The following is a 13382-nucleotide window of genomic DNA, read 5'->3' as shown; positions in this document are numbered from 1 at the left end:
CTCCCCACCCAACTGCTGTGTACAAGCTATAAAAATAAAGGTTTTGACTGGTCGCTCTAGCAGGTGGAGCAGCAGGCATGGAGCATGCATGGACTGAGCAGTTCTTTGGACAGGGCGGCATTCTTGGACCTTCTTACGTTCACTCCTACTCAGGTACAAGCATTCAACAGGATCTATCTCCCCAGCAGATGTTACAACTCAGTTATGAGCCCAGCCGAGCATGATGCCTTCTGTTGTGGAAATGAATAGTTCTGGTGCAATCCTGAAATAGCAGCAATAGCACACAACCTATCTCTGCACATGTCTGACAAAGGCTTGTACCAGCTGGATCAAAGGCTCCTGCCCCTCAGGGCCAATCTTGGAGGCAGACTTTCCCTGGGGGGAGGGAAGAATCCCACTGGCTGGAGAAGAGGGGCCGCCCCGGCGAAAGTAACGAGACAGGCTTGAGAGCAGTGTACTCTGAAATGAGAAGCACACAATGAGTTAGCTTCCCCAGCACACGCGCTCTCCCTCCCCTCCCCAGGGCAGGAATCCTGGGAGACTGTGCCACCTGACTTTGTGACCCAAAGGGGGAGGTCTTGAGGCAGTCTACTCTAGACAGCAACTGGCTGCCATTTACCAGTCAAGAACTAATGGTCCTCTGCCTATACTGCATTTTCACTGGATCATTCACAGCCAAAGGGGCAAACCAAGATGGAAGTAGGCACTGCAGAAGCACATAAATCCCTGTCCCATTCTCACTGCACCTCCAATTTGAGGCCCGCAATGTGCTTTATGCACCATGATTTAAGCCTCTTGATACTTGTGAGGCAGGTCAATATTACCCCTTTATGCCTGGGGAAACCAGCATATTTAACCAGCTTGCCCCTGCTCAAAGAGAGTTCTATTATGTGGCAAATCCAGGAATAGAGTTTGTTATCCAGTTCTGGGTTTTAGTCACATCTGTTCTGCAGATTCTAGGCAGCTCTGTGTATTCAGCCTCCAAAGTATCACATGGCCTTGACAGCCACGGTAGAAAGGTCTGAATACTTTAATTGCACTAAATCTAATGGGATTGTGTGCACAGCTGTTTCCATTAGACTGGCCAGGCTATCGCTGAGAAGGGATGGCCTTTGGGCACCACAACAGACAAGTCTACATGAGCTAAAAGGAGAAAGAGGAATGTAGCACAAGGCAGGAAACCAGCTCCACAATGCTCACCAGCTCAGAGCTGAGTTCCTGCTTCATCCGCTGCTTGTCTCGTGGATGCACCGCTGGGTCCCTCAAATACCGAACAGCCTGGGAGATGAGCAGGTAGAAACAGTTTTCCATTGTAAACATGAGCAAAGACCTGTGCAAGGAAACACCACAAATTAGCAGGAGCAAGACATGCCACTGCACTACAGCAAGGATATTGTACTCCAGCGCAGACATACCCATGAGCTACTGTCTGCTAACTGGTTACATGCTGGGGCAATAGAAAAGTCACCCTAAAGCACAGGTAAGTTAGGCTAGAGTGGACTGGGTACCGAGTAACCACCACCTCTTCTCCTGTTCCCACCAACAGCTGAATCAGTATGGAATGATCTTGGACATCAGCCTTCCAAGAGCCCTGGCCTGCTTTCCGCGTTGTGTGTTTGGGGGGGAGCAGGGGGAAAGCTGAACTGCTTGACATGAAATTGGAAGGTGGGTAGAAGCTACACTTATACCTACAGCTCACGCTCTGGGTCAGGCGAAGAGCACTAGGCCTCTGCTCCTCAGCCACGGGGAAGGAAAGGAACCCAGAGACTTACTTAAGAGTTTTAGTCTCCTCTTGTGTATTCAGCCCTGCAGCTTGAGCAAAGGGCTCTTTCTTCTTATCCAGCTGGAGAGGGAAGAGGAAAGTTGTATTAGAGCCTGGAGATGCGGAAGGGGAGGAGAGCTACCTGGGTCAGCCCCCACTCCTCCTTAAAACAGCTGAACAGAGCTCAGAACAGAGCTCAAAACACAGCACAACTGCTATGCCTCTTCTCAGCCCCTTCGGCTTTCACAGACTGAATTAGGAGAACGTGGACTCCTACCTCTCCCAGCATGTTAAGGGCTACGTTGACAGTGGCCAGGAGGGTCCCAAAGGAGGGAGCGACATCTGAATCGAAGGCAGGTGTTGTAAAACTCAGAACAAAGAGAAGGTTGTACTCAGCCAGGTCCAGTGACTGGAGGGAAGAGGAGACAGGAGTGAATCCAAACAGCAGGAATGCGTTGTACCCACCACCTAGCTCCTGTACAGCACTTTTCATCTATAGATCTCAAAGCACTTTACAAAGCAGGGTCAGTCTCATCATCTCCTCCAGTTCACAGCTTGAAAAAGAGGCCTTGTCTACACTACCGTGGTAAGTCGACCTAAGTTACATGAATAACGTAGCTGGACTCGACGTAACTTAGGTTGACTTACTATGGTGTCTACACCATGCTGCGTCAATGGGAGACGCTCTCCCGTCAATTTACCTTAATCTTCTCGTTCCGCTGGAGTACTGAAGTCGACAGGAGAGCGCTCTGCGGTCGATTTAGCAGGTCTTCACTAGACCCACTAAATCGACCCCCGTTGCATCGTAGACATGGCCAGAGGCACAAAGAAGGAAGTAATTTGCCCAAGGTCACAATAAACCGGAGGCAGAATCAGGAACAGAACCCAGATCTCCTGGGTCCCAGTCCAGTGCTCTGCCCTCTAGGCTATGCTGTGTTAGTATGGAGCCCCACTCTGCTAGCAAAGTGGATGTTGGGAGGATGCCTTTTCATAAAGTAAAAAGCAACAGAAGTGTGAGGCATGTGTAACTGCAAGAGTAGGATGTAAGACTAGTTGGAGCATTAGTCTGCTCTGGTAAATTGGGTGGGATGTGTGTGGGTGTCTCTCTCTCACACACATGGTTGTGCTAAACAATCCCAGTGAAAGCTCTGAAAATATCTGCACCTCCACCTCTCAATCCCCTGATAGGAGAGTGCAGACAGGACTTCCTTTCCAACTGATCCGTGTCTGATTCCTTAGGGTTCGTGGACCTTGACCTCCTGCTTTGGGCTCCACCTTTCAAAGAACAGCTGGCAGATACAGACGTTGACAGCCAGGGACAGCATTTTGTTTGCATTAATGTGAGTGCTAAAGGTTTGGGTGTGGCCACCACCCCTGCTTAAGGTATTAGGGATGAAAAGGGTGTTAAAGGGGCAATAAGAAAAGAGTCTCAACCTCCAGTTTATCCTGCACACTGAGACAAGACAAGTGTCTGAGGAGGGGACATCATCATATCATCTGCATAGCACAGTAGTTTTTCTCCATGCCAAAGAGCTATCTGGCTACTAGGCTCTTCAGAATCAAAAGACTAATGTGGTAAATAGAGGTGCAAACGTCCTGTGTCACTGCCTAAGATGGAATCAACACACAAACATTGATGAATAGCAATAAAATGCTCATTCTGGTTGCCTAAAATCTAGGATGTACCTTGCAATTCAGTTTAGGTGGTCTGGGGTGCAGGTATGGACTCCTGTGTGTTTTAGGGGGAGGGATTAGTCTCCTGTATGAATGGGACAGGCTGTGGCTCCCTTGAGACCCACAATATCAGTTAGGGTGCTTCAAACTCCCTCCCCCGCAGACATCACTCTCCTGTTCCTGTACCTGATCGAGGAGGATCTGGCAGACGTCGGGGGTGAAGTGGCGTAGGGCAGCTAGAGATTTGCTGAGGATTTTCAAGAGACCATACTGCACTGTACGCAGCGCCTTCTGCTCGGCTGCCTCTGACTCAGGGCTTGGATGCTTGGAGGAGGTCTGGGGGGTGCGTTGCACTCGAGGTGTCACAGCTGATGGGAGGGAGTCACCATTTTTTGTCTGTGGAGAAGGAAGTCAAATGAAGACACACACACACATACAATCCCTTGCAGTTTAAGGCCAAGCTTTGCAGAAAAACAAGTTACCAGTAACAGGAATCCCTAAAGCAAGATACTCACGCTTTGCCAAACTAAGGGCCACACTGGCAACCTACTAGAAGCCTGAGGTCTATGCTTAGCTTGCATCATAAGGAGCAGCCTTGTCTTTATTGCAAGGGTACAGTGTGCATATGTGTTGTGACCACGCTCTGGAAAGGGCTTTTCTAATCAAAATGTTGACAGAAAGAACCTTAGCCCCAACACAAGTGGTGCCTGAAGTGCATCACCTTCCCACCCAAAATCCATCTAGAGATACTACAAGAGCCATATTTCACCCCCACTTTAAATCAAGCCAAGGACACGAAGTCCTTGCTGTCTCCCCATTCTTAGGAGGCAGGGTTGTACAATAACCACTGGGGGACAGTTTCCACCTTGCACAGCTGGTAGTTCGGAAGTAGCTAATAAAAGAGTTCAGGCAGTGGCTACGGTTTCCATGTCAGATACATTCTGCTTAATATGACTGGCCCACAAAACATCCCCTATTTCAGAGTGTCACAGAGTGTGGGGGAGTCAGGGCCCTGCACCCCCCACTTCCTGCGATTCACCATGACTCTCAGCCAGCCAGTAAAACAGAAGGTTTATTAGACGACAGGAACATAGTCCAAAACAGAGCTTGTAGGTACAGACAACAGGACCCCTCAGTCAGGTCCCTCTTGTGGGGCAGGGAGCTTAGACCCCAGCCCTGGGGCTTCCTCCGTTTCCCCAGCCAGCTCCAAACTGAAACTCTCCAGCCCCTCCTCTGGCCTTTGTCTCTTTCCCGGGCCAGGAGGCCACCTGATCTCTTTGTTTTCCAACACCTTCAGTTGGCAGCTTTGCAGGGGAGGGGCCCAGGCCATTGGTTGCCAGAAGACAGGGTGTCCATCATTCTCATTCATCACATTGGCCCTCTAGGGCTCTGCACCAATCACACCCCCTTATCCCACCACCTAGATACTTAAGAAATGCATAGGGGAAACTGAGGCACCCACACAGTATTCAGAGAAAACATTAAGAACATTCCCACTTCGTCACACAGAGCTGTTCTTCCTAGGTTTTGGTTGTGGAGGGGTATAATTAACTAAACCTTGGCTCCTGGGCTGGTCTTGGTCAGCAGTTGTCACTGGAAACAGTGACTAGATATTGATCGATCTTTTGCTTAGTTATGGGTGAGAGACCCAGGGCCAGAACTCCCCCCTTCAGTTTTCCCGGGACCCCCATCCTCACCTGCAGGTAGTGCTGAAGCATTTTGCGGCTATGCAGGAGGGAGGTACAAGCCTGGCAGAGGTAACACAAGTTCACCTGAAACAAGAGGGGGGGGGGGAAAATGATCCATCCATAGCTAACACTCTCCATAGCTGCAACCTAAACAAGCATCCAAATTCTCCATTACTGAGTCCCCTCACAAGACTAAATTATACTATTATACCCTAACAATTTAAAAATCCAGTCTGAACAGAACCTTTCACCCCAGAGAATGGGCAACAACGGCGTTTTCAGATTTTACCAATGTTTTCCTTAAGATCTTGACCCTGAGGTTCCAACCCACATGCACTAAGACAGTCAATCCTCCAAAAGTTGTCACCTCCAAGTCCCAGTCAATTTCTCCCCCTCAACTAAATATACCTCGCTGTGTGACTGTAAGGTCCAGAAACCCTTAATGATAAACAGCTGCCTTCCTTTAATGGCCTGTTATGATCCCCATTAAAACAGCTTCAATGAAAGAGCTATTTACAAGCTCTCTCCCTTAGCCACATTCTCTGTCCTGCTGTGCTGGGCAATGTGTGGGAAAACGTAGTACGCAAGGGAATGCTTCGGTTCCTACCTGTATGTCCCTCAAGAGCTGCGGAAGGTGGAAATGCCACTCTTTCATAAAGTTGGAGAGCTGAAGAATGAAGCCAACAGTGTGGTCAGCTTCTTCCAGACAGGCCAGGCTCTGCACTGTCCGTACTGCATTCAGGCACTGGAGAGAGAGAAATGATGCAGACCATGATGGACAGAGCACAAAAATATTTATCTCCTACTTAGAAGGAAGAGCTGAATACACATAAGGAGAAAGCAGTGGGAGAATTACCAGCTCCAATACAGACTGGAGACACCAGTGACATTCTGAACTCATTGAGGTTTACAAGTTAGCCAGTTCCAGTCAGCAGGTGCTCCTGCTCCAAAACAAGAGAGCTATTTATCAAAGAAGTCTGCTAACACAGAGACAATTCAGCACCTACCTAGGAACAGGGCTATTCAGCAAATTTGCCCTGACAAAGTTCAGCTGTAACAGGGATTTAAATATTAGATCAGGGGTAGGCAACCTATGACATGTGTGCCGAAGGCGGCACGCGAGCTGATTTTCAGTGGCACTCACACTGCCCGGGTCCTGGCCACCGGTCCGGGGGGCTCTGCGTTTTATTTAATTTTAAATGAAGCTTCTTAAACATTTTAAAAACCTTATTTACTTTACATACAACAATAGTTTAATTCTAAATTATAGACTTAAAGAAAGAGACCTTCTAAAAACGTTAAAATGTATTACGCGAAACCTTAAATTAGAGTGATTAAATGAAGACTCGGCGCACCACTTCTGAAAGGTTGCCGACCCCTGTATTAGATATTCGACCTGCCCACCTAAGTGGACACTGGGTCTTGACTGCAGCATTTTCATTACCTGATGGAGTCCGAGCGAGGTCACCTCTAAGAACAGTTTTCAGTTTCTCCTTTTCCAACCAGATGGTTACAGTCTTTAGGCTCTCACCCAGCACCCACAACTGTTATTGCGTTGAGTGAGTGCATGAAACAGCTGTAGCAGAATTAGGACCCCCAAGAGTAAGAGTGATGGATGAGTGCTAACAACTCAGGATCTAATAGCTACCAAGACATGTATCCATCACTTGTCTGACCCCTTTGCTTGTGAATCCCTTTCCCCGACTCTTCACCTATTTTTTGAAGAATGTAAGCTATTTGAGGGAGGGACTGTGTCTTCTGTGTCTAGCTGCGCACATTCTGGCTGCTACTGTTACATACATGACAACTGAGCTATTACAGGGGAAGGGGTGGACATACCTGAAGAATCCTCTCCTGATGGACACCCACAAAGTCCAGTGCCTCTGTCAGGAAGTTGTACCTTAGTGTCTTAAGAAGGCGCTCCATCAATGATATGGAGAGACGATAGACCCCAGGCCAGGATGGGGCATCCAGAGACTTCCGAGATGAAGCAGGTGTCTGAACAGACCAGCCACAACAACAAGACACATGGTTTATTTGTTTTTCTGCTCCCTCAAATACACCCCACACTTCTCACAATGGCATCTGAGTTCTCCAGGGCACATGTGACAGTGCTCATCTCTTCTATTCCCATGACTGCTCCAGTACAGAGCCAGCAGAGGGTGAGCAGGACAGTTTTCCCAATGAGTTTCAAATCCACATCAAGAGGAAGCAGCACTCACCTGAATTGTTCCATTAGTGCTGAGCTGGTATACGCTCAAGAGGGACAAACAGATGCTCTGTGTGACACCAGCACTAGCCACAGCTGCTGCACCCTGCACAACACAGAAAAGTCACTGTCAGAGGTACCACCATTGTCTCTGAGCTGGGGGAGATGCCCCTAGCACTTCTGTTTTCTACACATCCACCCTTCTCTTTCAGACACTTCTTCCCTGCACCCCAGAAACCTGAATTCCATCACCCCAGACAGTGCTACTTTTCTTTCATTAAAATGAAAAACAACATCTCCCTCCCCCGACATGGCTGTGTGATGAACACACCTCCTCATCTGCTGGTACCCTGTGTGTCCCCTCTGTCTTTGACTGAAAGTTCCTGTAAGAAAGGAACCTTACATACTCCTCCCCCTGTACAGTGCTGAGGTCTCAATAAAAAAGTATTGCTTTATATTATGGCTACAGGGAGAGCAGATTCTTGCATTTCAGAGCGGTCTTAGCTGTACTGGCTACATTTGGATGGGGCGGGGGGTGTTTGCAGGGAAAGCACTTGCTTTGAATTATAGGTTTACACTAGGGCAGGATTGGTTCTGTTCTTCCAGCACAGACATTCCATTATCCAGAAAAGCAAGGAAAGGAAATACTAAGCAGTTCTTTGTACAAGACCTACAACTAACTCCTCCCCCTTGGCAGGGCTTTAATGGTGCCACTGCTCAGCTGTACAGTTTGATGCTGCCAACACACAGTGCAGTGAGATGAACTGCATTTTAAATATAGAGCCAACAATCCAGCAAGAAGCTCTCATTTGTGTGTCTCTCTCACCTGTTGCGTCCTGGCTAAGGTCAGCAGTAGATGCAATGAGGCTTCTGTGAAGTGAAGGTTTTGTTTAACTCTCAGGCTGATCTCTAGGGCAGTGAAGATAGTAGGCAGCATAGGGACCTTCCTAGTAACCTGCAGCCAGTAATCTCCATCTTCATCTACTTCACAGAGTTCCTTTGCCAGATGCAGCCCTAGAACACACACCTGCGGCACCAGGGAAGGAGGGAGAAAGGGACATGAGAGATCCCAGAGTGCGGGATAGGGAGGAAAGACAGACATTAAAAGGCTGTCCAAAAACAAATGGGTAGATGGGATCTAAATTGTAACTGTTCTCACATACATGAATTATGGCATCAGTAAACACTATGTACACTTACTGGGCTGCATAGTAGCAAAATTCCTTAAAACAGATTTCGGAGAGAAGCAGTAACAATCCATTTCCTGCAGTAAGGTACTCAGAGGAGACCTGACACCACTAGACTCACAGCTACAATAGTCCTTCACAGTCAGGACCAACTCACAGTCTCTTTAGAGGTAATGGGTCAAAAAGGAGTGAAGTGTGAAACATACACAGAGGCCACTGAAGACTTTCGCACATTTGAGCCCACAATTTCAAGGGTTCACTCTTCCCCCTTTGAGGTGGGAGTATCCTAACTGCTCGTATGACAACCACCACATTGCTCTTATAAAACCTTTCATGATCATTTCCAAGCAAATTTTAAGTATTAATAGTTTCAGTGCCCTGGGAGGTAGTAAACATAATACTAATTTTACAGAGAGGTTAAATAACTCAGGCAAGGTTACAGAGCTTGTCAATAGCAGAGACGGTACCCAGGCGTCCTGACCCCAAGTCCCCAGCTCCAACAAAGAGACCACAATCCTCCTTGGTATCCCACTTACTGTAGTCTATAGGGCAGTTCAGACCTATCTGCTACTTGGCAAATGTACATTCAGCATACAGGACGGACACAATCAGACTTCCAGACTTGCTCTCCTGGGGTTGTTATCTCAAGAGGTATATATATTGCCACTAGTAACTGACCTGCTTGATGTATAGGAGACGCAAGGTGCTGGAGGCAAAGTCTTTGACTTACATCATAGAGAAACAAGCCAGCCATGTACACTGTCAGCAGACACATGGTAGGGAATATTTTTAGACACCTCTGTAGATACCAGAGAAATCAGAGGGTGTTAACTAAATATTTTGGAAGAGACGCCTGCTAAGAACAGGCTCCGTGTGTTTTCAGGAACCTCGTATTAAAGTTCAAACAGCCTTGCACACAAGAAGGAGCAGATTTCTGAAGAGCACCTTCCCAGAACTTTTAGTATAGCAAGAGAAGCATGTCTCAATAACCTATCCCCTATGTCTGGGCATAAGCACAGGGGCTCTGCCACCAGGAAGCGAATAACCCTGCAAATCCTATCTGGCAAAATAAAGCATCAAGACACTCCATTTTCTACCTAGTGATATGATGCAGATGGGGCATTTTATGGTGCAGCGGACACAGCAAGTAACTTTGTTTACAGAAAGAGAACATGGCTGCAGAGCAGGCGAATGATTCCTTTACCCCATCTCGCTGGTCCTTGTGTTTACCCCGGCAGGCATCATCTGTTTCCATGCTGTCCTTGTCATCTGCAAAGTCTCCAGACGTGAGGCTGTGTCGTGTCTGATCAAAGAGCACAATTACTTCATCTTGGAGGGTCTCGCACACGCTCATCACCAGCTGGGAGTACTGAGGGATCTCGCTCACTATGGGACACACACACAGAGCACACAATGGATTAACTCAGCATCCTCGCTCTTCTGTTTTCAGTTTAACTACTGCACTGCTGGGGCCTCCACCTCTCAGAGACAGGACTTATTCGCTTTGCATTTCATTATTCTACAGATATCTATTTATAACCTACACGCGACTGTGAGGAACTCTAAAGGGACCTAACAAAGCCAGCCGAATGAGCCAAGAGCTTAGGAGGACTCAAAAAGGGATTAGACATTCATCTGGATAATGACAATATGTACAATCATAATAAACAGGATCTGGGGGGGGGGGGGAATGGCTACAAACCTCTTATGCTTCAGAGCATAAACCAGCCATTAGCAGGGGCAGTTATTCTATACTTATCCATTACAGGGTTTTTTGCACTTTTCTCTGAAGCAGCTGGTACTGGCCATTGTCAGAGACAGGATATTGGACTTGAAGGACCATGGAACCATGGATGTGGTCTAGTCCAGCAATTCCTACATTTCTCTCATTCAACAAACACCCAGCTCATGTTTGAGACCCCTTAAAATATTCAATTCCCATCATATACATAGTCCAACTTTATGAACTGCACCACCCTTCCCTATCATTATAGCTGACAATAACCCATCGGCGGGCACAAGTGCTAATACAACTAAAATTAAGCCCTCTCGTGCTCAACCTAAATTCTTCTCAAAAAGTGCATGGAGACAGGCCTTGCAGCATTCAGATCGTGGGGACGAGGGCCATATAAAAAGATTAAGCGATAAAACTGTAAGCTCTTTGGAGCAGGGAGTGCCTTTGACTCTGTGCTGTACAGCGCCAAGCAAAACAGGACTTGGATGCTGACTGGGGCCTCTGGGAGCTACCATAATACAAATAATAAACAAGATAAATTAAACAGAAAAATCCCACTGGCTACCAACTATAGTCACTGTCCTGCACTGGCAGCCAACAATGTGGGCATTCCTGACTCGAAAATGTTTGAATGGGACACAAGTGTTTCCAGTGGTGGCAGCTCTGATCTTCATAACCTCTGCCAGGCCCTCTCACCTTTCATCTCCTTCATCTGCAGAACAGTGATGAGAGCAGAGAACACCTTGGCCTTGGTCTTCTCCATCATCTGCTGATCTGCCTGCAGCACTCCCTCCAGAATCTGCGTCAAGGAGTTTATGATTTTATCCACAGAACCCAACTCGCTGACAACAAAAAAGGTAGAGCTCGTCAGATGAGACAAGATTCCCCACTTATCATCTTGGCTGTGACTGATCTGTGCAAATCACGTCTAGGGGATGTGTGTGTAGGGGCACAGATACAGTTTGCTTAATTTAAGTCATCAGTAGGGCCTCATCATGGATATTTCAGAAATGTGTGGCGGAAATACAGTGAGATTGCAGGCTCGTTATAATTTAAGTTTCCTTGTCCCACTTCTCCTCAGTGAAAGTAAACTCTCAAAAGCATAAAATCACTATTTAACAATAAAGTTCAGCAGCAGCACCCATCATCAATTCCACCCTCAATGTGAATCCCGCGATCGCACAGTCCCCAAAGCCATGGCCTGGCAAGATAAAGAGTATTGTGCAACAATAAGGTATTGCTTTATTTCCCAGATCACCATCACAATTCAGTCTATACAGCAACTCAAACATCTTCTTCCAAGTTCTTACATTCATCAGTGACTATTAGCTTACTTATGAAGAGTTATCCAAATAGCGCACCTACCTCTTCCACTGTCTCAGCAGGATCAGCAGAAGGGTGCACAGCATGGACCCCAGCTGCAGGCACAACACCGACATGGGGACCAGCAGCTAAGGAGAGATGTCCCAAAAGTTACAGTTGCAACATTCACAGATGAGAAAGATGAAGAGGCTCAACACGGACATTGAGAGCACTAAGAGCTTGCTTCCCCATCCCACCCCTGCCCAGCTGCTATATTCCAAGCAGATTTGTGTACAGAGCAGGTAGTCAACAGAGTATGTGGAGAAACAGCCATGTTGTAGCTAAAGAGGTTTATGGTACTATCGATTATAAAAAGATGATGCGACTCAATATGTCCTTCCACAGAGCTATGGGAGCAGAGATCCATCCCCACGACTGATAAGAAAAGCGTGTGGAGTCCTGGATATTAACAGCACATTTTAAGTGCTAGCCCATTTGGTCAACAGAACTTAACTCTCAGCAGTGAGGTTACTATGTTCCAAGGATCCATTGCAAGATCCTGTTTATAAATTCTACATCTCAACTTGCAACCTACGTGGAATGGAAAGTGTGGCACACTTGTTTTTTATTGGCGTAAAGCCATACACCACAGTTCCCTCTTGCTATCTCAAGAGGAAAGAGAGGAAATTATCCCCAGGTGAAACATCCACCTAAAAGAAACATCTATTATAGTCATCATCAGCCGGTGCAGAAACAGTGCAGCAACTGAAGATCTAGCAGGTAATCGACCTTGTCTTCAACAGCAAGCGACACTGCAGGTAGCTGGAATGAGTACACAGGGTCCAGCCAATGACCATGCCTGCCTTTCAACAGCTGGCAGGGGAGATACCATGATCACAAAGGTGGTTTTCCCAGGGTGAGGCTCATCCATTGCACTGTGGGTGTGCTGACCCCTGCGATTTCCCCAAATGCGGGAAACTCGACTGCATAATTTGTGGTAGTGGGGGACTGCGTTTGTGCTAAAAAAAACCCAAAACACACACACACACCCAGCTGGCAACGCTGCAGGATCACTAGATAGCACTAATTGCAGTGTCACCTGCTGGCCAAGAAAATCAAATATAATTTGGAGAATAAAGACTTATGGAGAGCAAAGTAATTCTGAGAGAGACCTTTTTGTTTCAGTCTAATCTCACAGAATCAGGGAAAATCTGAACCACAAATAGATACAAGACTAGAGCTCCACCAAGGAGTTGGACAATTGTGCTCCCATTCTTGAAACAGATTCCTTGAAGAGCTACAAATTGAAATGCAAACACTTACTAAAGCTTTGGTCCCACTTAGCACCTCCAGAAACAGTTGCTGCCGGACTGCAGATTCAGTCAGATGCATTATATCTGCCTAGAGACAGATCAGAGACAAAGAGAGAGCTCAGACTAATTATACACGATAGTGAAAGTTACATCAACAAAACACACATCCTCATCTTTCCAATCCAACATCAACCCCCCCCCCCCTTTTTTTTGTATTTGTTATTAATTTATAAGGTGGCATAGGCTTTTGCATCTGCTGGATGATTTAAATTATAGAGAAAAATTAAGAATTACTAGTTTTAGAAAAGCATGGGGCAAAAAGTTAACACTGAGTGACTGGTAATTGGGGACAGGGTATACACTGTGCATCTTCACCACACTTTACTATAAAGACAATGAGGAGTCCTTGTGGCACCTTAGAGACTAACAAATTTATTTGGGCATAAGCTTTCGTGGGCTAGAACCCACTTCATCAGATGCATGGAGTGGAAAATGCAGTAGAAAATAATTAC

At 46.8% G+C, this 13382-nt stretch overlaps 1 protein-coding gene and 1 non-coding gene across 3 annotated transcripts in view; one reads left to right on the top strand and one right to left on the bottom strand.

Moving 5' to 3' along the window:
• Positions 1 to 288: 288 nt before the first annotated feature.
• Positions 289 to 13382, bottom strand: part of NUP188 (nucleoporin 188) — a 45921-nt gene continuing 32827 nt past the window's right edge. For both annotated transcript variants that reach the window (XM_024192993.1, XM_024192995.1), the window contains 14 exons: positions 12881 to 12958; positions 11621 to 11706; positions 10952 to 11097; positions 9725 to 9906; positions 8160 to 8360; positions 7347 to 7439; positions 6964 to 7122; positions 5732 to 5869; positions 5134 to 5208; positions 3623 to 3832; positions 2040 to 2171; positions 1773 to 1843; positions 1201 to 1330; positions 289 to 459 (listed from right to left, as the gene is read on the bottom strand). In XM_024192993.1, coding sequence (XP_024048761.1) covers positions 289 to 459; positions 1201 to 1330; positions 1773 to 1843; positions 2040 to 2171; positions 3623 to 3832; positions 5134 to 5208; positions 5732 to 5869; positions 6964 to 7122; positions 7347 to 7439; positions 8160 to 8360; positions 9725 to 9906; positions 10952 to 11097; positions 11621 to 11706; positions 12881 to 12958 — 1872 coding nt within the window. The remainder of the gene's footprint in view (positions 460 to 1200; positions 1331 to 1772; positions 1844 to 2039; positions 2172 to 3622; positions 3833 to 5133; positions 5209 to 5731; positions 5870 to 6963; positions 7123 to 7346; positions 7440 to 8159; positions 8361 to 9724; positions 9907 to 10951; positions 11098 to 11620; positions 11707 to 12880; positions 12959 to 13382) is intronic.
• Positions 12425 to 12592, top strand: LOC112102052. The gene has a single exon (XR_002907714.1). It is a non-coding gene; the product is annotated as a U1 spliceosomal RNA (small nuclear RNA).

Source organism: Terrapene carolina, unplaced genomic scaffold, assembly GCF_002925995.2.
Source record: "Terrapene carolina triunguis isolate 2854851 unplaced genomic scaffold, T_m_triunguis-2.0 Scaffold238, whole genome shotgun sequence".
NCBI classification, from domain to species: Eukaryota; Metazoa; Chordata; order Testudines; family Emydidae; genus Terrapene; species Terrapene triunguis.
Note: the sequence above shows the minus strand (reverse complement) of the source record. Positions and strands in the feature narration are given on the sequence as shown.